The following is a 23,653-nucleotide window of genomic DNA, read 5'->3' as shown; positions in this document are numbered from 1 at the left end:
GGAGATGCCGTTATATTTCAATACTCGAACGCTAAAAATTGGTCAAATAACTTTCATGTCGAGCGGACGAGTGGCTGATAGAAATTTGAAAAGTAACCGAAAGATCTAGGGCGCAGGCGACGATTTGATGGAATTATGAAAGAGGACGCGAAATATCAAATTGTGCTGGAAGATCGTGGCATCTCGGATTTTGACAGAGCACGTGACGTCTAAAATTGTTAAAGAAGAACGTGACATCACGACCAGGGAGAAGTTTTTCATTGATACGGCACTTGAATTTTGGGTGCATGAATTATACGCGCTATTTTCTTCCAATAGATTGAATAATTGTTTCAATCATTTTCTTTATTAATTTAGACTTCGTAACGAGGGTCCGGTAAATTTTAAATAAAATCGATCAATCTAGGGTTCGGTGTAAATATCATTCCAAGTCCGTAATGTGGATAATTATTGTTTTCATTTCATAAATTGAAAAATTTAACGTACCGAACATATTAGAATTGAATGTTTGTCCGATTCTATGCGAAAGTTTCTGGATCCTCGTTACGAAGCCTGAGTGAATAAGAAAATGATTGAAACAATTATTCAATCTATTGGGAAAAAATGCTTCGTATAATTCGTAAACTGAAAATATCATGCCGTATGAATGAAAAGTTTTTCTTTGATCGAGATGTCGCGTTCTTCCGGCACAATTTGAGACGTCAAGTTCTTCCATACTGGCGTCAATTTGAATAACCCTGAGATAAGGTTCGATTCTTTTTTGGGACCACGATCACCGAGCACATTGGCTACAATGAACAACTTATGATCTCGACGAAATCAGTTCCTTAAATCTAGGCTAGAAACAGGGGGGGGAGGGGGCTCCGAAGTTAGCCGGTCAGTTAATCCCATGAAAGTAAAAAGACGCGGTTCACGGATATGGTTCGTGGAAGCGAGATGCCGCAGAGAGGACAAGAAGGAGAAGGCAGAGCGGTAGAAAGAGACGATGATAGAAAGATGTATAGGTATAGAACGGTGGGACCATAACGAGTTACAGGCGCGCAGCGGCAGTCGGAGGCCGAATGAAGGTTGTGGTGCGCAGACGCGAAGGTCGGGAAAGCCGATTTGTCTGCTAGGTCTGCTACTGGTTGACAGCTAGCGTAGGAGCGGAGAGGTGCTTTGCCGGCGTTGATGGTTCAAATGTTAAAGAAAAAATAATACTGTGTTTCCGTACCGATGATAATGCGAGTGAGAATTGGCTGTTGGGTCGGAGGGTCGTGTCCGGAATGGATTTCTAACGTGGCTGTTACGAGCGAAGCGGACTTCTGATGCGAATCGAGAGATACGAGGGTACTCGTCGAGACTACGTCGTCGTCGTCGTCGTCGTCGTCGTCGCTGCCGCCGTTTCGGAGTAGACATAATGACATTCGAACAAGTATCGGACCAAGACGTTCCGATCCGGTTAACCATATCGAAAACCAGCCTAGTCGAACCTGTCGAAGAGTTGCCCCGCTGATCGTCGGTGAATCGTTAACGAAGTTTTGTTCACCTTGGGATAAATGTGTACGTGATGGGAGTGCCTGCGCGCGGTGCCATCGCGGCGATGGTCGCCATAGCTGCATTCACCGTATACCTGAACAGCCTCGGCTGCGGCTTCGTCTTCGACGACATTTCGGCGATAAAGGACAACCGCGACCTGCGGCCCCATACGCCCCTGAAAAATGTGTTCTACAACGATTTCTGGGGCACCCCGATGCACAAGGTACCACTAGTTGTAAATACGGAAAACCGCCCGCGTTTGGTTCGTTCAAATCAAAAACCTGTCAAATCGGACGAATCAAAGTAACGCCACGGGCGCCCCGACTCCCCCCTTGGAATGCCCGCGATGTCTACGACCCTGCGTATTGATCCAGACTCCTTGCCATTTCGCTCTATGGCCTATGCGCTCGCCACACTCGCCACATGCGCCTCGTTAAATTTCTCCCTCCCTCCCTGCCTCTCTCTCTCTCTCTCTCTTTCTCTCTCTTTCACTTCCATCTTTATTCTCTCCGGATTCATCTTTTTTTTCCCATCCTTTCTTTTTCTTAAATTTAACATCGATCCTCCCGCACTTACGTTACGAACTACACTGGCGAACGGTTTTTTTTTTTTTCCTCCTTCTTTCATCTCGTTAAATTCCCATCAATTTTCATTATTTCAGTCCCCACTCCGCTGCAACATTCGCTACTTGAATTTCGTTCGCGTTATGCATTCATTCTCCCGGAATACTTCCTTATTCCCCAATATGTCAGGGTGAGGCTGATCCATCGTCCCGATGTATCAATCATCCGTCATCCATCGGACGCATCCATTCTTCTCGTCGGTGACAAGTGATGTGGAAAAAAAAAAAAAAAATTAAAAACCACCTCTGGAAATACTTTTCCCGTTTAACGTGTACAACTAATTGTTTTACAGGAGCAGTCGCACAAGTCTTACAGACCGTTATGCGTCCTCACATTTAGATGGAATTATTTGATACATCAACTAGATCCGATGGGATATCACTTGCTCAACGTTTTACTGCACGTTGGAGTATGCCTGCTATATTTCAGGTTTGTAATACGAAAGTAATGATGCGAAAACAGTCGAATTTCACTCCGTGCGCATAAAGTCAGAATCTTGGATCGTCAAGGAATTTCATCTGTTGCTTAAAATTCATTGATTACAGAATGTGTTTGATGTTCTTACCCGATCCAGCGAGCTTCGTGTCGGCGCTCTTATTCGCCGTTCATCCGATACATACGGAAGCCGTGAGTGTAAAAAAATTCCTTCTTTTCTAGCCGAAGGTGAAAGAAATTTATGAAGATAAGCGCAGTGTTGTCATTCTTTGCTCACGTTAAAAAAAAATTGTTGAACAATGTTCTCAGGTTACCGGAGTTGTTGGCAGAGCGGAAACCCTCTCGTCGCTATTTTATTTAGCCGCTTTCATAACTTATACAAAAAGTTGCAAAAGCAAGAGATCGACTGGTGAGTACCGTGCGTAAATAGTAAATAGTAAAATATAGCAAACAAATACTTCCGTTTCCACGATCATACCTACTTACGTATATGTAAATCACGATTCTGTGTGTGGAAAAAATTGTTCTAATCTTTAGGGTGGAGGTCGCTGATACTGTCAATGTTATTTGTGCTTACTGCAATGCTATGCAAGGAACAAGGCATTACAGCAACAGCAGTTTGTGTCCTATATGAGATTTTTGTTGTTCAAAAGGTGAGTCCGGCATGTACCTTGTCCTCCTCGTGTTTTCGTGAACCGTCTTCCCCAAACCTGACGAAAATTTGTACATCATCGTTATCACGTCGTAGCGAAGTCTCCTCTTTTCCAAAAAAAAAAAAAAAGAAAAATCCTGCAACTGGATGGAAAAATTTAAGAATTAACAATATGCATGAATTACACAGTTTTACCATGAATGTACGCACTCTGTAACCGTAAACTGCACGGGGCTTTTGTATTTTCCAAAACTCGTATAAGAGTGATCGAACATATTAATTGAAATAACGTATTCCTGACACGACCTTTTGCCAATTTTCTCGTCGTATTTTTTGACGTTAGACGTATCAACGCTAGCGATTGATCGGCCGCTGTGTCAGGTGAAACTAAAAGCCCTGTATTTTTCTTAAAGGTCAGAGCGTTGGACATTATTCTCGCAATAAAGTCCGCGCTCGGGGGTAAGAAAATATCTCCATCGTGGTCGGGGGAGGGTACAAAAAGATTGACCGCCCTCACTCTGGTTACTTTTTGCCTCCTGATTCTAAGACTGCAGATAATGGGCTCTAAACTGCCAGTATTCACGAGGTAAAGTAACTCGGATCGCTAAATATTCTCGCAAATAGTAAAGTTGGACCGTTGTACCCGGTCACGTATTTCGTTTGACAAATCAACCGATCGATTGATCTTCAGATTCGACAATCCAGCCTCGGTAGCGCCTTCACCTGCCAGACAATTCACCTACAATTATCTAGCTTCCGTAAACCTGCGCCTGCTGTTTCTACCCATTGATCTGTGCTGCGATTGGACAATGGGGACGATACCTCTGATAGAAACTCTGACGGATCCGAGAAATTTGGCGACGATAGCCAGCCACGCGACTTTGGCGGGACTTCTAGCGACGGCCATTCTGACTCGCAGCCGACAAACATCCGTCGTGCTGATAATGGTGAGAAACCTCCCGATACTTTACGTCATAAAATTATCGTCGTGGGAATTGTTCCCTCGCATTTTAACGCAACGGATTTACAGAGTCTGGCGATGATGATCCTCCCATTTTTGCCAGCATCGAACTTGTTCTTTCCCGTCGGATTCGTAATCGCCGAGAGAGTCTTGTACGCGCCATCCATGGGCTTCTGCATGCTAATTGGTTACGGGTGGGGTATAATCTCGGACAAGAGGTGAGTGATCCACGATCGATCGGCAATATTTTTTCGAACGCTCGATTCCGTCTCTACTCGTTGCTCATTGCCGTTTTCCCTCTTTGCAGATACAAGAAGATCTCTCTGTTCTTACTGATCACGTTGCTCGTCGCTCATTCGACCAAAACGTACATACGGAATTACGACTGGATAGACGAGTACTCGATATTCATGTCGGGACTGAAGGTGAACAATCGAAATGCCAAGTTGTTCAATAATGTTGGACATGCTCTCGAAAGCCAAGGTCGATTCAAGGAAGCGTTGAACTTTTTCAACATGGCCGTCAAGGTACAAGGCGACGATATCGGCGCCCATATCAACGTCGGAAGAACCTACAATCACCTGAAAATGTTCAAGGAAGCCGAAGACGCGTACTTGAAGGTAATCGCATATCGAGTAGAATTCACTTACAATTAGAAACTTTACGACGTATCACGGAATCGACTGTAACCGTTCATCCTTGTCCAACGTCACAGGCGAAGTCTTTACTGCCGAAAGCAAAACCGGGTGAATCGTATCAAGCTCGCATAGCCCCGAATCATCTGAACGTGTTCGTGAATCTGGCAAATCTTATAGCGAAAAACGCGACCAGACTCGAAGAAGCGGATCTGCTTTACAGACAGGCGATCAGTATGCGCGCCGATTATACCCAGGCTTACATAAACCGGGGAGACGTTTTGATAAAGCTTAACCGTACTAAGGAGGCGCAGGAGGTTTACGAGAGAGCCCTATTTTACGACAGTAATAACCCGGACATTTATTATAACGTGAGTGATCCTGATTACATGTTAATGATCGGTTATGGTGGCATGCCTAAGTAAAAACGATGCGAAACTCGATTACAATTTGACGTCCCGTTTCAGCTCGGAGTTGTATTCTTGGAACAAGGAAAAGCCTCGCAAGCTCTGGCCTACTTAGATAAGGCGCTGGAATTTGACCCAGAACACGAGCAAGCCTTGTTGAACTCAGCTATACTCCTGCAAGAGTTGGGACGTGCCGAGTTGCGGAAAGTTGCACGGGAACGTCTGCTGAAACTGTTGAGAAAGGTAGACAGCCACATCCGCCACCCAGCCCACAGCCGCGACGGCCGTTTCCCCCGTCAATTTAACGACGTTTTCTTTCCTCTCGTTCAGGACTCCAACAACGAGCGTGTGCACTTCAACCTGGGGATGCTGGCGATGGACGATCGAGACAGCGCCGACGCCGAAAGGTGGTTCCGCAACGCGGTAGCCCTGAAGGAAGACTTTCGCTCGGCTCTTTTCAACCTGGCGCTGTTGCTGGCCGACGAACAGCGTCCCCTGGAAGCCGCGCCGTTCCTCAATCAGTTGGTCAGATTTCATCCCGACCACGTGAAGGGGCTGATTCTCCTCGGTGACATCTACATAAATAACATAAAGGACCTGGACGCCGCTGAGAACGTGAGTATTGGGATTGAAGAAGGGTCATTTTGTTCGGCGAAAATTCGTTCGAGGATAAGGAGGATTAACGTCCAAGTTTTCCTCCCCAGTGTTACCGGCGAATCCTTCAACTCGATCCGGCGAATATCCAGGGCTTGCACAACCTTTGCGTGGTGATGGTCGAACGTGGGAAGCTCGGTCTCGCCGCCCAGTGTTTGGAGCGTGCCGCAGCTCTCGCACCTCAGCAGGACTACGTTCATCGGCATTTGGCGATAGTCAGAGCCCGGATAAGTCGCACACCGCCGGAGCAACGGGATACGGAAATATTCGACGACTCGTTTTGGAACAGCAACAAGCGTGAAGGGAGCTACAACAGCGACCCGATGGGTGGTGAGTTCCTCGCGAACCCTGATACGGTGTTCCTGAACCACGCGTCCGCGGTTCACAGCCACACGAGCAGCGAGCCGAGCATCGGAGACACGCTGAACAACCACATGATGCACCTAAAGGGACCGCCCAAGTCCACCAGGATGGCTAAGAGCGTCGCTCGGGATGCGAAGGTCAACGGTCAAGGCGATGGTCAGACGTCTTCGCAGGTGACCAACGTCGTCGAGTCCGGAGCGGACGGGGTTTTCGACGAACTCCTCGGCACCGACGTCAGGGACATCGAAATAAGTCAAAAGCTAGGCTCGAAATTGATGACCGCGGATGGAAGCACGGGCGAGCCGGTCGTCAAGGCGGACCAATATAATCAAAGCACGACGCTGCCGGTTAAAAAACACGCCGGTAAAATTCAACAGACAAAGGACAGCTCGGTCGCATAGTAATCAAGGAGGATAACGATCCGCCGAATATTTGTAAAACCATTATTGTACCGAGGGTAATAATATACGACAGCGGTGGGTTTAGTGCTGAAGCATATAGTGCTAAAAGTGTGAATATAAATTAAAAGAGAAAAACAAATGGAGAAAATTACAAAAAAACAGAGTATTGTTTTATATGCTGTATAAATAGGACATTTTATAAAATATATTTAAAAGTATGCCTTTTATTATTGACACACCTATTTTGAACGTTATTCTCTCCTTGCCGCAGACCCTCGATAATGTCCAAACAATTCAAACCTTGTTCCAGCGGTATTAATCATACCGTTGGATAACTTTCATAATCAATTTTTTTACTTCTGCAGTAACATCGTATGCATATTTTCAATTAACTTTCAAACCGAAAGAAAAGAACCGTTTCGTTATCATTCTTCACGTAGTCATAGTATTTTTAATGCCTTCAACGTCTGATACTACTACCAATAAGATCGAGTACAGATCACGCTACTCGTCCAGTTTATCCAGATCGCAGGTTTATCTTGTAACTAAATGAATTTCTTCGATTTAATCGCTACATGAGAGACCCGAGTACTTGCTTTGAAACCAAAAGATCCTGAGACACATAAATGTGTTATGCATCCCCAACGAAACAACGATCAATAAAGACATCGCATAGAGGCCCAAGTTCAGCGACCAGCTACGTCCAGCGTGAAAATGTCGAAAATAATAATATCGAGACTTCTCGATTTGTAAAATCAGTTTCCTCATCGACAGCAGCGTGATACGACATTGATGACGTTAGGAGTGTTCCTCGTGACGCATTGTCAGTCTATTCCGGCGCGAAACACTCCGCCAATCGTCGTTCATGAAATTATGCACCGTCGGTGTCGTCGTCATTTCCATTAATCGGCGGATAGACCGATGATGGAAACCCCTATACATCAAATGGGATGTACACGTAGGTCGACAAGTAGGAAATGCTGCCGGTGGTCCATGTCATCTCGATCCTTCCGCCCGTATGTCGGGCTCACTGACAATGAGAAATAAGGATGTATTCTCTGGAAGGAAGCGGGATTCTATGTTCCTCCAGAGGGGCAAATAATGCAGGACAAACCAGGGTGCAGTTAAACCGGATTCACGCACGAGTAGCCCAGCCGATATCGGACACGCATACATAGCGATGCTGTTCAATTTCATTTATCGAATAATCTACGGGACCCTCGGAAAATGTCACAAATAATTACCAGCTGAAATATGGGAACAATCAAATGAGGAGAAATGATGGTAAGTAATGAAAGGAAATGCAGCTCGCCGGCGTTCCCCTGCAAAATTATACAGGGGGAAGTTAATCCTTTCCAGTAGCGTAGTAGCTACGAGGTTCCAAAAACCATCTACGTCTGAAATTACGTCAAGTAGATTGACCGGATTTTCGATTTTTCATTAATTCGAAAACGATGAGTTTAGAAACTAACGCTGCGGATTAAAACGGCATCATTCTAACGAGTGGTGAACGACGTGGCTACGACTTTTGAACATTTACATTCAATCAGAAATTTAAAAGAAAAGAAATCTGAATCGACATACAGTCTGAAAGTTATGCCCGCACGAAAATATCTGTGGAATGGAAGATAATCGAAACGAGTGTGGTCGATCAATCAAATATACGTAAGTGAAAACATCGGATAACAGAGTGTCAAGTTCTGGCAGCATCTAGAAGACTCTTTGCCATTTTCACGGGGCCTTCGCAGTTCCACTCACGTCAGTGATCCTGTGCAATTTGGTTGCCACATGTTTCCCTCTCTTCCCTACACTCGCCGTAACTTTTTCCCCTAGCGTAGAGTGAATGTTTAGAAAATAGGTGCCATAAATTTGAGAGATTAATCAGGGTCCCGAGCCGGTAATAAGTCAAGCGGTTCGCATGTAAACCAATTCGCCCGACATTTACCAACGGTAAAGCAGCCTGAGCCTCTAAGAGCGAAGTTAAGCTCCCGTCGGATTGTTCGCTTACCGATTTACTTATTCGTTATAAGCGTGTATCGTTAGACGAACGAATGATGTCTGAGACCTTGTTTCAGTAGCGCAGTGATCGTTTAGTCATTTCCTCTCAAAGTCGGTAAAACGTGTTCGTTCGCTGATTTCCTTGCCCTGAATAACAATCGTTTTAAACGCTCCTATAGCGGATCGATGCAACTGCACGTTTTTTTCTACGTAGCCGTAAGGTTACGTTAAAAAAATGCTGATCGCAAATCGTTAAAACAAGAGTAGGAGCAGATCCTGTGCAAGCGAAATTCGATACCGATCGTAAATCACTGTCACGATGTGTCGACGACCCGATCTATTCCCCGAAGCGAATCTGCAAGCGTAAGAAAAAGTAAGCGGAATTTGAAAGATCGAGGCTGAATTGAGCCTACGCAGCGAACAACCTCGCGGGCTAATCACTCAATTCTACCGCGATAAAATTGGTGGGCTCGGACTCGGGTGACTGGCAAAAACTCGCTCAATTACCATTGGATTAATCCACTTTCTTGTCGAGATCTGCAGAGCTCCTCTCCTCCTCCTCCTTTCGGACCCAATAGGATCGCGGCGTGCGTGACAACGGCGCAATTAAGCGACACGTGCATTAAAATAACCCGTTTGTTCGTGTAAGCAAATCTATTCAGCGGGAACGGATCTCCTTGATGATGGAAACGCGTGCATTTACAAGTTTCCACGAAAAGTGCGCGGCGAGACTGAAGAATTGTCTGCGTGCCACCAGCGATTTATTTTCAGGTGAAAATCTACGTCGCATAACTCGGAGCTACAACGCGGAGTGTTCAAATTGACAAGGGCGGTTATGTTTTGCGGGAAAAAAAGAGGTAAATAGCTCTGGACTTTTTCGATGCGCCGAGTTGCTGCGGGAAGCGGATGACGGATTGGGCATCGCGCGGAGAACTGCAACGGAAGACCCACAGAAATTAGAGACTCTGATATTTCTCCTCAGCCATCAACGCACCTCCTTCAAAATACGGGCATACGTTATACTCGGCGTGTTTGGTATGTCCAACCGCTATCTCGTTCGTCACGCAAGAAGAGGAGTAAAAAAGTGATAAATGAAGTGTCTAAAGCGGAGCGCCAGACTTGACTAAACGTCAAGTTGCATCTCCGAGAGTTAAAAATAGATCCAAATATTCCCCCCCGGGTCCAACCGTCGGTCTATGTTTAGAACTCATTAACCACGGAGCGGTTTATATTCTCTTAAAATCTCTCGTTCTTTATTGTCGTTACTCTCAACAAAAATCGACCTCTGATCCCCGAATAAAGTCCAAGGCTCGCTCTCCTCCTCTCTCCCCCGCTTGTCACAATCTCTTTTTATATTTTTACACTACTCCCAGGCCAATCAGAGCACATCGGAGGACGCTCGTCTTGGCCCGGAAGATGATGCGTTTGGGTGAAAGGCGAAATCGACATATTTGGTCAGGGTAGGAGCGAGATGCAGTTATTACAAGAGGGAGTCGCTTTTGTCGAGCAACAATTCCACGAAAGAGAGGTCCACGAGATATCGGTGTGTACGTGAAGCGACAGGAACGATATGCCCACCACCAGAACGTGTAAACTTCCTAATGCACGCGTACGGAATCACTTGGACGTGCGATATACTCGGTGTACGGTCGCAACCCCTTGAACAAATTGACGTGTTCTCAGGCAACGGGTGCACTGAACACGTCAAAATACCTCAGCGTTACTCGCCGGGCGGTTCTCCTTATAAAGGACCTCGTTGCGGCTGCACCTACATCACAAGTTCCTTGCTCATCCTACAGTAACAATCCGCGGTTAGCCGACACCCTTTCTCCGTGAACCTCGTACACCCTGCATATATATATATATATGCGTGTGCGTGTATATATATACACTGTATAGATACAACGCATTCGTGTATTGCGAATTCAGCAAGATCCTTGATCTCTTCTTGTCGTTAACATCACCACGCAACTTGTACCAGCGTCAACTGGTTTTCTGCACGCAAACGTGAGTATAATGTTACGTTCTCCCTGTTGTCGACTGTTACACACGTCGCTATAAATACCTACATTTAATCATCTCGTAACAGCTGAGACGTACACTTTTATTTACCCTGTCCTCGGACATATCAAGTTTTTCTTTTCCTCTTCGGAAACCGTTACGAGCTAGCGAGACAAACTATCAAACTCTACCAGATGTTTCCTTCTCTAGTTACACGCACGGATCTGATCCATCAGAAATCGGTATTAGAAATATTTGCAATATGGCTTTTAACACGAGATGCAGCCTACGGTCGTTTCGGACCCGCGATAGCCGGGAAATAATTTCGGACGTTAGATCGGACAGGCTAAAGAGTCTCTTACACGCGTTCAGGATCAATTCGCGTTCATCGAAAGAACTCGAGAAGCTTGAAACACCGCCAAATGACTTTCGCGGTTACATTGTGTTTCATCCACGTAAATGGTCATGGAATCGGGAAACCGCGAAAGATGTAATCGTATCGGAAATCGTCGTTACACTCGATGAATCGTTGTCTCTTCAAGTCTTGTTTCATCGATAACCGAACACAGGGTAGCGACAGATCGGCAAAGCCGGGAATAGTCAGGGAATTACAGGGAAAAAATTCCTTATTTTATGAATTGTTCTCAAACATCAACCGTGTATTGTTGAATTTCTAATTTACATATCGAAGGTGCACAATTTCTGAAGCTCTCGGTCCTAAAAGTCACCAAAAATTCCCAATTTTAATGAAAACGAGGTGGTATCCACTGATAAACCGGTCGACAAGCGACTGCAATGATTTCATGCGATTTTAAAGCGATCGCTTTCCAAAGCTGTTCGCTATTTCCACAAGTGAATACCCCCTCGGTAGAAATAGATCGGAAAGCTTTGAATTTTTTTTTTTTTTGTTTGTCGGGGAATTTTATTCGAGAAAGATCGTCACCACCCTGGTCAACAGCTCCGGCACGGACCGGGATGAAAAATTGCGGAAAGACTCGGAGGCTTTTTCTCAATACCGGATACTTCGGAACAAAGTAGCGACCCCGTGGATCCGATCGCGATAATTTCGGCGTGTCTCCCACTCTTCGGTTCGTCGTCCGGCACGCTGGCAGCGAACTACTCCCTGGGTCCAACCACCTTCTCCGTCTGTCGGACCGTCTGGGTGTCGTACGGTCGGCCGGTCGGGGGGTCGGGTGGCGGTGCGCGCTCTTTCTGGGATCCCAGGACTAGGGAGCGAGAACAGCGGCGTCGCTCGTAGTCGGTGCACAACCTGCAACCCGGCGCCTTCGAACATCGGTTGGCACCGTTTAAGCGCCGCGAGGCTAGACGACGAGGCCTGATAGCGCGGAATCACGACGCCGACGAGAACGACGAAAACGACGACAGCAACAACAACAACAACAACAACAACAACAACAACGACGACGACGACCAAGACGACGAAGACGAAGACAAGAACGACGAGAGCGAGAAGGCGGAAGAAGAGACTCCCCTCCACGATTTTTCACTGGGTTATAAAAAATCTTCATATTCTCGAATCGCATCCACCGCCACCACCGCCACCGTCGTTGACGCATTTGTACCGACGACGAAGACGAAGACGAAGACGACGATGACTATGACGTGATACGCGTAGGCGTACGAACAAGTGATACCGGGACGATTGATCATCCTTGACGAGCCCTACGGAAATTTTTATAAAATATCGGCGCTAATTTCGCAAGAATTATATTTAATCACAATCTGCCTTCCGCTTCGAATCAATTCCGCGGCAAAGTGTTACAACGCGTACGAATTGACGAATTAACGAATAAACAAGTAAACGATCAATGATAAGCTCGATGAATTTTCACGAAAAACATTGCACGCTGTAGTGTTAATATTTAATCGAACATGGTTACGCTATGCGGCATATCATACGTCGGTTTAATTTTCAGTGACGAAATACGTCACCCTCGTTAAAATTAAGTACATGGACATTTGCAGAGATACACGGATAACAGACAATATTAACGTAACGGTATAAAAGGTAACGAGTACACGTATACAATACACATATATTCACGCGTGCAATTACACGCGTCTAACACATATTATTATATGCGGTATACACGTATGAACATAAATATACGCAACAACTGTAAGTGTAAAAAAGTATTCCACGATCTGTGAATAAATATTGGCACCTGCCAATTACATCAAGTGCTCAACTGTGATATTTCAAGTGATATAAATAATAGTGAATGTTTTTTACCTCGCAGGCCTCGTCTCTTTAACGATACTAAGTGAGTATCCGAAAGCTCTTTTTCATTTTTTTTTTTTTACTTTTTTTCGGTTCCATAGTTGTAGAATTCACGTGACACTGGTGTGTCTTGCCCGTGTTCGTTTAATCGTTTCTGCGACGGTACAAAAAGAAAGGAGCATCGGAATACGAAAAGGTGCACTTTTACGTCCTGGTACTAAAAAGTACTCTTTTTCGTACTTCGCTGAGAAGAAATAAGGAAAAAAAAAAAGAAAAAAAAACAATTTTGTAATCCACACTTTTGTCACATAAATTATCGTCAGCACCATAGATGCAAAGCTTTTTTCGTCACGCCTACTATTTGCAATACTCGTCTACGGCTCATATCGCAGACTTACGCTCGGCATAAAAAGACCTACTTTGCCTCCCGGTGCACAATATCCTATTAAACTATCTCGTGGAAAGCAAAGATTGATCGCGTGGTCTGCGGTGTGAAACAAAGGAATTTTCGACTCTCCAATTCCCTATCTCTCTTTCTGGCCTCGCTCGTTTCTTTCCGTTTCCAAGAATCAAATTCCTACGAGAGATGAACTCATTGTCATAAAAGAAAAATAAATCGTGGTAAAGGCAAAGAAAGAAAGAAAGAAAGAAAGAAAAAAAAAAGAGCGAAAAATATAACCAGAAAGGGTTATAAGGAGGATGACGGAGATCAAAAGAGAAGAAAACATTTAACAGCGGATGAAATCCGCTGGTTAAAGGGCCGACGGCATTATCCCGAGAAATTGATATTCGCGCTAAAGAATAAAGAACCATACCCTTAGATGCTACTTTCGGAAAACAGAGATAAAAATGACGGACGTTTAAAGCCACCGGCATCGTTAGTAACTCGGATTACTTCAAGGTAAGAGTAAACTACCGTGATTATGTGACGCGACCGCGTATCGCGATAAAAATTACGCCAATTGCGGTTTCTTTTCATTCCTTGTTTTCTTACCAATTTCTACAACTGTACACGTGACAGACACGACCAACCGCAAACTATGGCTGATACGACGTGCGAGTCTCAATTACAGAATAATACGTCCAAATTACTTGCATCGTATTGTTTAATCGGTACATGTATGTCGAATAGCTATAAGCAACTGCACATTAAAGTCCGTGCGGCAGGTATAAATTCCACGGCAGCATCTCGAAATCTATCCGTATCGAAACACCGTCGCCTCATCGGTTCGAGCTAACGCGACCCGCCCTGATCGTTTGTCAATCGACGCTTTTTTGCTGTCGGGCTTGGAATCACCTGGACGAGAGGATAAAGTCGCAAAATCAATCAATGAATCCTTTCCTTCGTTTGGACCAGGGAGCGGATAAATCGCTTGCAAAAAAAAAAAAATAAAAAAATAAAAAAAAAAAACGAGAGAAGGCTGTTTTAGGCGAATAAAAAGGAGCAATGTCCGACTTTTGAGGGTTAGAAAAATTTGATAGAGCCCACGGTGCGAGTGGCATACGCGGTTTTAATCGAAGATCCGAATGCATGGCAGTCCGGATTCTCGGCTGAGGCTGCGTGATCGGACACCCGAAGAAGAAGGGATGACTGGGAGAATTCTCACAATCGCGGCACGTGAATTACGAGAGGCGCCGAACAAAGGTCGTTCCCTGTTAGTAGCGAACAAACAAGGCATCAGGCCCCGTTATAATATATTATGATCAGACTTTCTCGCTCCAACGTAAAAAAAGATGAATCTAAAAATAGGGGCGCCACGCGCTCCAGGGAATTCATATAATCAACAACAACCTTCCGATAAGCGAATAATACGTGATTCAAAGCTTTCCACTACGATATTATCGTTGTATCGCGTTCGCGTTATGCTCGTTTAATTATACTGATTTATGCGAGTATAAAAAGACACATCGAGACCCTGAAGATTATACGGATGATGAAACGCTACTGCATTTCATACGGTCGCACACGCACAGATTCGGAAGGTTCGTTCATTCCGCACTTCAGGTGACTCGACGATCGTCATCTTCCAGTTGAACGATTCAATCGCGAGTCTCGATCTTTCCCGCGTCTCTAAACTTGACTGCTGAGTAATCGTTGTTAGGAGTAGGTTGTTATCGCGGTGCGTGTACGTGAAATTCGCTTTAAACGTACAAGTTGTTTGAATATCATTCGCTCGCGACGAACGAGGGGGAGAATGAAAAAATCGGGAAAAGTCTAAACGCGAGCTGACGATGAGAGGGAGAGTGCAGACAGACAGAGTCGGACTTACGGAGAGACACATAAACGCGAACGCAGACAGACGTGTACACGCAATAGGATATAATTTGAACTCGTTATGTAACGGGGTTACCCAAAGACACACAGCCGCACTATTGACTCTCGTTAAGCTATTACTGAATAGAAAAATGTGAAATGGAAACAATTTCATCATCATACACCCGCCTCGATCGTAACCACCCGCAATCGAGCCGCATCCGGAGGACAGAAGAAATCTCTGCGTTGAAAGTTGAAAGTTGAAGCGAATCGGTGCAAAGCGTCGATCGAGTAACTTGTAGAAACGTACGGGAGAGGCTGAAACAGCGTAACGATTAACCCTGTCCGTTGTGCTTTCTGATTTCAGATGTCCACAAGTTGGTTGAACGTTGTCCTGGCTTTAGCGCTGGCTGTGGCATTGGCTCTACCGCATTTCTCTAGCGCTCAGTCGGACATCTTTCAATTCGGTGCGGAAAAACGAAAAACACTAGGCACCAAGAAGTACTGCGGTAAAAACCTGGCCGACGCTCTTCAAGCCATATGCGACGGGGTTTACTTTCAGATGTTTAAGAAAGGTGGGCAAGGTTAGTGTCGACGCAAATCTGGGTAATATTTGGAGGAAAAACAAAAAAAAAAAAAAAGAAAAGAAAAGAAAAGAAAAGAAAAGGAAAGAAACACGGCGAGTACTCGCAAGCACAATTTCACTCGGAACCCTGCCGTCCGTGTAACGTCATTTCGATCATCGGTCAGCCTCCGAAGCTCTCGAGCTTGGGCAGTTCGTAACATCGTCCGGAGACGAGCTGCAGCATCTTTCGGCCTCGATTCCCGTCCCGCAGTTGGTTCAAAGCTTCGTGGTAAACACACGATTAATCTATAACCGTCACGGCCGACGTGAATTATCGCGTCGTGCTGACAGCGAGGGGCAACTTTGTATAGGCGAGGCACGGAGTTCCTCGTGTTTTCTTTTTACCCCCGTCGGTGCTTTTTGCCCCACATTTTTAACGCTGCACTTTACGCGTTCGAGGTTCAACGAGTGCAGGGCCGTAAAAGTCGCGCAGTCGAGCCTGTTTTCTCGGTTGTGCGACCAACGACATTGAGTACCGTTAAAGCGTCTATAAATATGCACTCGACATGCGAGCGCGGGTGCGCGTGTACGTGGCAAACGTGTAGGAGAGCAGCTACAGCACTCCCGGTAGCAATAAGCAACGGCACAGCGGCCAAGTAAGCGAGTGAGAGCAACACGTGGTTCATCTCGAGCATCGCGGTGCCGCCGACGCTGCGCGATTGCCATTATTTGACCCATTTAACTCCAGCGATAAGTATTATCGCTTAAATCACGAGCAATAGCTCCGCAATTAAACTCCCGACCAAAACAAATTCGCGTATATATCTACTCGCGGCAGGAACTAGGCCACCGTCAGTTTTATCAAACCGTTGCTGTCTGTACGCGTAGTACTCTATGCTGATTGATTGTAAGTACCGTCTGGAACATCGGCTGGACATTATTGCGGTCGAGTCATCGTCGAGCGTTCGGCTTTCCTCTCGATCCGCTACCCATTTTGTTCCTCCCGTTGACCCAAAGACGTTTTCCCAACGCAAGCTAGGCGCGAACTAGCGGAAACAGCTTCCACCCTGCGAACTCGGAGTTGCGAGGCACGTTCAACGACGAATTAACATTTCGGGGAGTCGCCCTGCGACGAATCTAAATAACCGGTGAACAAGACCCAGTAATTTACGGGTGACAAATGACAAACCCTGCTTTACTTTAACCGGTCTGTGTTCGTAGATGCGATTCGTCTACGCGCGACTCCCGTCCGTCCAAAGTAGCATGAAAAAATGTGAGGCCCGACGAGCGATTAACGACGTGTTTCTGTTCCCCGCAGAAATGGAGATGGACGACTACAACTACGGGTACGACGACAGCTACCCGTTCAGAACGAGGGCGAGTGCCAATGCCATGATGGGACGTTTCGCCGGTGGACGATTCAAACGACAACCTCGCGGTGTCCACGACGAGTGCTGCGCAAAGCCCTGCACCGTCGGCGAGCTGTCGAGCTACTGCGGCCGTTAGAAGTTTAACAACACGCCGAAGCATACTTGCAAGTCGGACGACACATGGCTCGCGCACACTGTACACAATCGCATACATATTACACGTTTATATTACAACACACACACACACACGCACACACAGAGACACCACAAGGCGAAACGCGGCCACCCCTGTTGAGATAATTGAATTAAGGAAATAACAATAATATTATTACTAATTATGATAGTGATAATGATGATAATAAAGTCTCTGTCGCTTTTACATACTCACTGTACTTGGAACGCGATGTGTATACTTTATAACCACGCCTCTTGTTATTATACCCTCGTCGCAACGCGTCGATGAAATTGAAATCGAAGTCAACGACTCGAGAAAAAAAAAAAATAATAAATAAATAAATAAATAACGAGGCTACAAAGGTATATTCACTGGATCTCTACGCTGTAGATAATAATACGATTGTTTTATTTTATTTTTCTTTAATCGATTCACTTTTTACTTTCTACTTAAGGATCGTTAATTAGGATAAAACAAAAGAATTACGACGCCATTTGATGGTTTTTGTAATGCTTAAGAGTTGATCGTTGTACGACTTGTTTTTCTCCTCTACTTTCAAATATACACGAAGTGTGTGTTGTGAGATTACGAAAATATAGTCTCTCCTTGCATTTCCTTATTTTTTTAACAATATTATTAAATTATTAATGTACGCCTAGACAATTATCAGACGATAAGTACGAGCACTCGTACTTTAACAAATCGTTGATATTTCACGTAATCCAAGCTCGCTCTGCGACAGCTGAATCAACGTATCTCTAGAATCGACTCATTGTCCGCGCCCTGACGTAATCATCGCTGAAGCTTTATTCACACGCCGCCTGCAGTATTCATATCAGCCTACCGGTAGGTATAATAAAGCTTAATCCTACGAATATAATTGAGCGTAACGCGAATGATGATTATTTTAATAAATCAAATCCGGGTACGTACGAGAGCGATGATGTAACAGTTCCGCGTTATCCCTGCCTCGGATATTCAATTGTCGCATTACCCCCGAGCAAACCTCGTTTCGTGTCTGAAATTGGCGAGAATCGATCGAATATCAATGACAATTTCAACGATATGTATTTGGGAAAAATATAGACAGGTCGCGGTTAATATTCGACGGTTTTAACGACAATCTAACGATCGTGTATTGAATAATAAATCAACGAGTTCGAGTAAGTCAGGTATTCGGAATAGCCTGATTCACGTATGAGGACGTCGTTAATTTCATCAAATTTCCAAACCCGACAGCTTGTGCGTACCGCGGAGAGTATGGAAGCAATCCGGTCAAAATCCACGGACTCTTTGCACGCGAAAGATACTCAACACCCAATTACAGAAGCTGAGGACAGTCCGCTTCGGAGTAGGGAAAAACTGACTTACACATTCAGCACGCAGCCGCTGGAAATAGACCTAAGAAATCTGTTGGTACGTGAAGACACGATTACGTTGTACTTTTAATAACACCCATCCAATTGCTCTGTGATTTCGACAAATCTTTCAGCAAAGTGAAAGTGAAAGATCAGAGGAGAATTCAAAATCCCCCGTCACCTTGTCACTTTAACCCACAATATCAACCGTCAGACTGACGCATCATTATCTCTGAGCGTAGTCATTCATTATTCAGAATAAAAATGTAACTAAACGTGCACGCGACACGATTACGCGATTCGCAGCGTCACTGGATCAACTACACAGTGTACGTTGCACGAAGTGGTTGGCGTGCTGGATTCGTATCTCATTACGTAATTAAAAGGTTGAACAAATTTTTTCACATCGCCGTATCTGGACTCGTATTTAACCCGCGTGCCGATACTACCCACATCCGATCCCATTTCTACGAAGAGAAGCTCGTTCGGAGTTTTCGATTTCGAAAAAGCGTTGCAGTACCAAACGACTTTCAAGACGACGGATCGTCGTTCTCACGATTAGACATTGTTCTCCGCTCCGTTTCGATGCTCCGCTACGCATCGCGTGCGACGGTCACTCGTTGATAACTGTCATCGATATATGTATACAGCAAACCGATAAATCGACGAATAATACAGCGACGGAACGAAACGAGTAACTTGAACCGATGCGAAATGAACCAGAAGTTCTCTGGTTTCAGGAAATCGGTGATAGACGAAGAAAAAAAATCAAGACATCTAATTTTTTCGCCACCGTGAATATATGAGCCACTCGTCAATTGATCGCAGACGGCTCTCCACCACGTCAGACATTCTCACCGAGTTCACATAATTCTCAACGCACAGACTCGACGGGCGTCGAGGGCACGTGGGCAGAATTCTACAAGTAGTCCTTGACCGAAACAATCTCATCCTTAATGCGAGCATTAGCCAGTCAGCTCCAATCTGTTCATCACATTTCCGTACCGCAGAACCACTCGTACACTTCCTACTTGTTCTCCCTATGTACATAAATAACCCATCCGTTTACGCGTATGCCTCGGTTCGTTATCCAGCGCGATGGAACAATCACCAATTTTCGCAATTGCTCGCGCACGCATGCTTCTCGACATCCCTCGAGATTGACTCAGATTCTGCCGCAGGTACCGGATAACTCGAGAAATGAATAATACAACTACGCGTCGATTTGTCTCATGCCTAGACGCAAGTCACCGGGCAAACTGACCTGATCGGTGTAACCAACGTCAAGTTAAAAGTTGTGTCCGGCCAAGCGGGTCTTCATCGTCTCTCAGACTACACGCCTCACCTCACCACCCTGACTCTGGATGGCAGCTGCATTGCCACTTTTCGCGATCTGGGATCAAGTTTGAAGTCTTTGTCGACCCTGAGCGTAGCCAGGTAACTCGCATCGCCTCTGAATCCATTTTCACGATCGTTCGATCGATGAGTGTTCTGCGGATCACGAGTCGACCACCCGCTTCAACGACGAACGGTGGGCAATGAATGCAATCTTGTCTCACCCATTGGCGTAGCAACGAATCGGAACAACCGTTTTAAAATTTAGTCAAATTATTTAAAAGTATCCACCGCCTTGCGGAGATTGAGAAAAATTGGCTACGTTGTCGAATAAAAAAAAAAGCATTACCTTATCATCCGCGACACGGGACGAACCGAAAAAGTGTTTTTATAAAACTGATCCCAATTCCCGACCGCTGTACGTGCTGTTACGCGTTTCTTCATTCGGCATGGCCTGCAGCTTTCACATCGCCGCGTGCGTCGCGGCGTCGTTGACGAGCAGTGAACCCGCGGCGTCCATCATAAAATTCTTTTACCACACACTTACAGTCGCGTCGTATTCGCGTCAGCCGCGGCTCTCCGATTGCAGGTGTTATCTGAATAGTTGGAAGAGGGGGAAGTAAGCAGAGAAATGTTCCGATAGGAGGTTAACGCCATCCTTTTTATCGCGATTAACGGAAAAGTCAGACAGGTTGGCGGTGGAATACGGTACAGCTGATTATACGTATCAAAAGTGCGTGTGATTGACGGGGAGGGTGACAGTTTTTTCAACGATGCTTCGTTGTCCGTCAGTTTCCTCTTCCCTTTGCAGATGTAGCATGAAACATTTGGACGGCGTCTGGGGATTTCGGAACCTTCGGGATCTGAACGCGAGGGACAATTTCATCTCGGATCCTTCGCCCTGCTCGGGTGTTCGGAAGTTGTCTAAACTTGACCTCGGCAACAATAAAATCACAAACGTTTCCTATTTCGCCTTTTTGCGATCCTGTAATCGGCTCAAGGAACTCGACGTTGCCGCGAATAATTTTACCGACTACAAAACGGAGATAACGGTTCGAGCTTTACGAATCTGTATGCTTTAAAAGGCCCGGATGATTGTTAGAGTAAAGTTTTTCTCACTGCTCCAGAGGTTTCTTCCGCAACTAAGGGTCCTCGATGGTGAAGAACTGGAGGACCGCCATCGGCATTCGGATGTTACCGAAGAAGGGTAAATTAGCGCGTGAATGAAAACAAGTTCCGGCAAGGATTATCATCGTTGCTTATCTAAAAAACCTTCGTGTCTGATACACGAACTGCTCGTTTCCCCCCAGATCGGCCGTGAAAATCGAAGATCAAAGCTCGGAAGAGGAAAGCACAACGTCGGAAGAACGTCTATCGGCGGAAGACGTTGATCCTGACGAAGTGGTAGGTTGTTGGCATAAAATCGTGAGACTAGTAAGCTTGATGTAAACTTGATGCTGGGAAATGTCCCTTTTCAACTTTCTCACGTACGGAAGATGAAAAGAGAAAATAGAGAGGTTGAAGAAAAAATCATAGAAAAAGATGGAGCAGGAGAGAAAAGAACAGGAAAGGAACGTAGCGACGAATGCGAACTATTTCTGCAAGATATTCGCACCCAATTGCCTCGTCATTCCGCTAACGACTCGGAGCGAGCGTTTAATAACGACGGTAGGTATAAATCAAATTTAAAAGAGACATTGTATGCATTTCGGACCATTTACAACCCGCGGTCTGTCTCTGCGTCACGTAACTGAGACATGAAAAAAAAACGTCCAGCCAATTTGGAGTAATTGTAATTTACTTCCACACGAATGCCGGTGAATGTAAATTTTTTACAAATTGTGCAGACACCGCAGAGTTTACGGACACAGCGCAAACTAAACGCGGCTGGTTACGACAAAGGGTTTGATAGCCATCCTCGTCCTTCGGGAGAAAGAAAGAGTGTAAAGAATAATGGCTATCACTGTTATGGCAGAATTAACCGTGGCAAAATTATCTAAATTACTTGGTTAACTATGATTATGAATATTTGCCACACTGTTGCAAACCGCGATAAATGCGATAATTACATCACGCCCCTCGTTCATGCCCCAAGAGAAAAATAGTTTATTACCGGTCACATAACTCACACGTGCATTGTTTGTTCGATGTCGACAGATAAAAGCATCGCTCACGAGGTACCGCCAGGAAAGTTGTCATCTGGTCGCGTAATTTGTGGAAGCTTGGCCGTTTCCCTGCGAGGACGTAATCCAGCCAAAACCTCATCGCTAGCCGGAACCCAGGTCGGTTGGTAGATTGCATCAACCACCATAAGGATTGAATAATTTCAATCTGTTGATAAAAAAAAAAAAAAAAAAAACGCAAAAATGCTCGGCTTTTGTATACCTAATCACAATAAACTAGGCTGCGTGATCAGGTACTGCTGCCTTCTCAATTTCCTAATTACACCGAACAGATAATTTTATCAGTATATTCAGCTTCGGGAATGAGAATACCAGACATACAATCACTGACAATACCGTTTAAACAAATATCCGTCGATAAACGTGATTCGATTTTTCGCAGATAAAAGAATCTCCGAAGTTGGGTAACAACGATGAAAACTAAGAAGACAGTGAGAAGATTAGAAGCTTGCATGCAGAACATCAGTGTCAAGATCACGCGTTGAAAAGGTGGAAACCATCAAGCACATCGCGCGCAATGCAGGCGCAAACTCATGTTTAGACGTCTCTAGTTTCGCTGCGTGGGCAAACGGCGGTTTAATTCAATCTAAGCCATACCTCCACACACACAGACGCGTATTCTGCACCGTTGTTCGTAACATGTAATACATATCGCGAGGAAGAGTTTCGTTAATGGAAATTCGTTGCGTCATTCTTCTATAGGAGATACAAGTAATTACGACAACCTTTCGAACCTTGTTCGATGTGCGAAAGCTCAAGCTCAAGACTCGAATGAATCCCAGGTACCTACTCGCGTACGTACCTATAAATCAAATTGCCGTTCAGAGTGCAGTCTGAGAGTCTTGTTCAATGGCCGATAGCAAGTAAGATGGTAAGCTAACGCCGCTCGTGTCGCCGACACGCATCGCGATCACGTTTGACAGTTATTGGCCTGTAAAAAGGGTTCGAGAGTCGAATAAGGGGGCCGCATCGTCGCCACGTCCGATCGTCGATGAAAGATGAAGAAATCAACACTACTAGTTACGGCCAATTGATCGAGATGCAAATTTAAACGACGCTCGTCTTGGACGTTGAACCTCGACCAACGAACGGGTATGAATAAACGAGCACTCAATGACCCGATCGTCTGACTCAATGTCAAATTGAATTATAATTTTGTCGAACTCCCGTCAGCTGGAAAGTTTGCACGTTACGCTCGACTGGTCGAAGGTTCCGACGAGACGACGATGGTCCAGACCACGGACAACGTGGTCGTTGTGTCGTAGTAAGAGTGTGTGTAACGTCGTTTCAAGTTTGCATATTGCCACGGGAGAAAAGGCTTATTGTCATGCAGATAAAGCCCGCCTAGTCTGGCGGACGCGTCGTCGTAGTCGTCGATCCAGATTCCACGTTATCGCGACGTTAATTTACGCCGCCGATACGTGCGAACCTCTACCAGTTTTAGGTCGTCTCGTTCGCTCCGCGGACGTTTGTTTGACCGACGACGAGAGAGACGTGCGAACGAGAGGTCGAGAAATAGAAGA

At 45.4% G+C, this 23,653-nt stretch overlaps 4 protein-coding genes across 7 annotated transcripts; all 4 read left to right on the top strand.

Annotated features, from left to right (window-relative positions):
- Nucleotides 1-1,038: 1,038 nt before the first annotated feature.
- Nucleotides 1,039-6,887, top strand: LOC107218515 (protein O-mannosyl-transferase Tmtc3). Of its 2 annotated transcripts, XM_046743436.1 has the most exons (14): nucleotides 1,618-1,741; nucleotides 2,180-2,348; nucleotides 2,434-2,570; nucleotides 2,687-2,768; nucleotides 2,886-2,985; nucleotides 3,114-3,229; nucleotides 3,642-3,814; nucleotides 3,920-4,175; nucleotides 4,259-4,407; nucleotides 4,497-4,809; nucleotides 4,905-5,195; nucleotides 5,292-5,474; nucleotides 5,562-5,846; nucleotides 5,936-6,887. In XM_046743436.1, the coding sequence occupies exons 3-14, from the start codon at nucleotides 2,512-2,514 to the stop codon at nucleotides 6,647-6,649; spliced, it is 2,721 nt and encodes a 906-aa protein (XP_046599392.1). In that variant the 5' UTR covers nucleotides 1,618-1,741; nucleotides 2,180-2,348; nucleotides 2,434-2,511; the 3' UTR covers nucleotides 6,650-6,887. The 2 variants fall into 2 exon arrangements, with proteins under 2 accessions (XP_015511896.2, XP_046599392.1); XM_015656410.2 differs by lacking the exon at nucleotides 2,180-2,348 and having other exon boundaries at nucleotides 1,039-1,741.
- Nucleotides 6,888-10,415: 3,528 nt separating this feature from the next.
- On the top strand, nucleotides 10,416-17,636 carry LOC107218527 (LIRP). Of its 3 annotated transcripts, none has more exons than XM_046743432.1 (3): nucleotides 10,416-10,654; nucleotides 15,512-15,719; nucleotides 17,028-17,636. In XM_046743432.1, the coding sequence occupies exons 2-3, from the start codon at nucleotides 15,512-15,514 to the stop codon at nucleotides 17,213-17,215; spliced, it is 396 nt and encodes a 131-aa protein (XP_046599388.1). In that variant the 5' UTR covers nucleotides 10,416-10,654; the 3' UTR covers nucleotides 17,216-17,636. The 3 variants fall into 3 exon arrangements, with proteins under 3 accessions (XP_046599388.1, XP_015511916.1, XP_015511917.1); XM_015656430.2 differs by having other exon boundaries at nucleotides 10,422-10,654; nucleotides 15,512-15,728; XM_015656431.2 differs by lacking the exon at nucleotides 10,416-10,654 and adding an exon at nucleotides 11,865-12,933 and having other exon boundaries at nucleotides 15,512-15,728.
- Nucleotides 17,637-18,514: 878 nt separating this feature from the next.
- Nucleotides 18,515-21,396, top strand: LOC107218499 (leucine-rich repeat-containing protein 56). The gene is made up of 5 exons (XM_015656394.2): nucleotides 18,515-18,670; nucleotides 19,853-20,049; nucleotides 20,759-20,999; nucleotides 21,075-21,154; nucleotides 21,258-21,396. The coding sequence occupies exons 1-5, from the start codon at nucleotides 18,515-18,517 to the stop codon at nucleotides 21,394-21,396; spliced, it is 813 nt and encodes a 270-aa protein (XP_015511880.2).
- LOC124295086 lies at nucleotides 21,056-22,690 on the top strand. Its single transcript, XM_046743430.1, has 4 exons — nucleotides 21,056-21,154; nucleotides 21,258-21,615; nucleotides 22,105-22,229; nucleotides 22,513-22,690. Exons 2-4 carry the CDS (start codon nucleotides 21,402-21,404, stop codon nucleotides 22,552-22,554), a joined length of 381 nt encoding a protein of 126 aa, XP_046599386.1. The 5' UTR covers nucleotides 21,056-21,154; nucleotides 21,258-21,401; the 3' UTR covers nucleotides 22,555-22,690.
- The last annotated feature ends 963 nt before the right edge of the window (nucleotides 22,691-23,653 follow it).

The sequence above is a fragment of the Neodiprion lecontei genome, chromosome 6 (genome assembly GCF_021901455.1).
Source record: "Neodiprion lecontei isolate iyNeoLeco1 chromosome 6, iyNeoLeco1.1, whole genome shotgun sequence".
In the NCBI taxonomy this organism is placed as follows: domain Eukaryota; kingdom Metazoa; phylum Arthropoda; class Insecta; order Hymenoptera; family Diprionidae; genus Neodiprion; species Neodiprion lecontei.
This window is presented reverse-complemented; position numbering and strand designations above follow the sequence as displayed.

Bases quoted from the DNA above. Each gene is read 5' to 3' on its own strand.
- LOC124295086 (XM_046743430.1), top strand. From the start codon at position 21,402: ATGCTGGGAAATGTCCCTTTTCAACTTTCTCACGTACGGAAGATGAAA. The intron at 21,616-22,104 runs GTAGGTATAAAT...CGATGTCGACAG, and splicing joins GCGAGCGTTTAATAACGACG to ATAAAAGCATCGCTCACGAG. The intron at 22,230-22,512 runs GTCGGTTGGTAG...GATTTTTCGCAG, and splicing joins CATCGCTAGCCGGAACCCAG to ATAAAAGAATCTCCGAAGTT.
- LOC107218499 (XM_015656394.2), top strand. From the start codon at position 18,515: ATGGAAGCAATCCGGTCAAAATCCACGGACTCTTTGCACGCGAAAGAT. The intron at 21,000-21,074 runs GTTCGAGCTTTA...TCACTGCTCCAG, and splicing joins ACTACAAAACGGAGATAACG to AGGTTTCTTCCGCAACTAAG. The intron at 21,155-21,257 runs GTAAATTAGCGC...GTTTCCCCCCAG, and splicing joins TCGGATGTTACCGAAGAAGG to ATCGGCCGTGAAAATCGAAG.
- LOC107218527 (XM_015656430.2), top strand. From the start codon at position 15,512: ATGTCCACAAGTTGGTTGAACGTTGTCCTGGCTTTAGCGCTGGCTGTG. The intron at 15,729-17,027 runs GTTAGTGTCGAC...TGTTCCCCGCAG, and splicing joins GTTTAAGAAAGGTGGGCAAG to AAATGGAGATGGACGACTAC.
- LOC107218515 (XM_015656410.2), top strand. From the start codon at position 1,550: ATGGGAGTGCCTGCGCGCGGTGCCATCGCGGCGATGGTCGCCATAGCT. The intron at 3,230-3,641 runs GTGAGTCCGGCA...TTTTTCTTAAAG, and splicing joins AGATTTTTGTTGTTCAAAAG to GTCAGAGCGTTGGACATTAT. The intron at 5,847-5,935 runs GTGAGTATTGGG...TTTCCTCCCCAG, and splicing joins ACCTGGACGCCGCTGAGAAC to TGTTACCGGCGAATCCTTCA.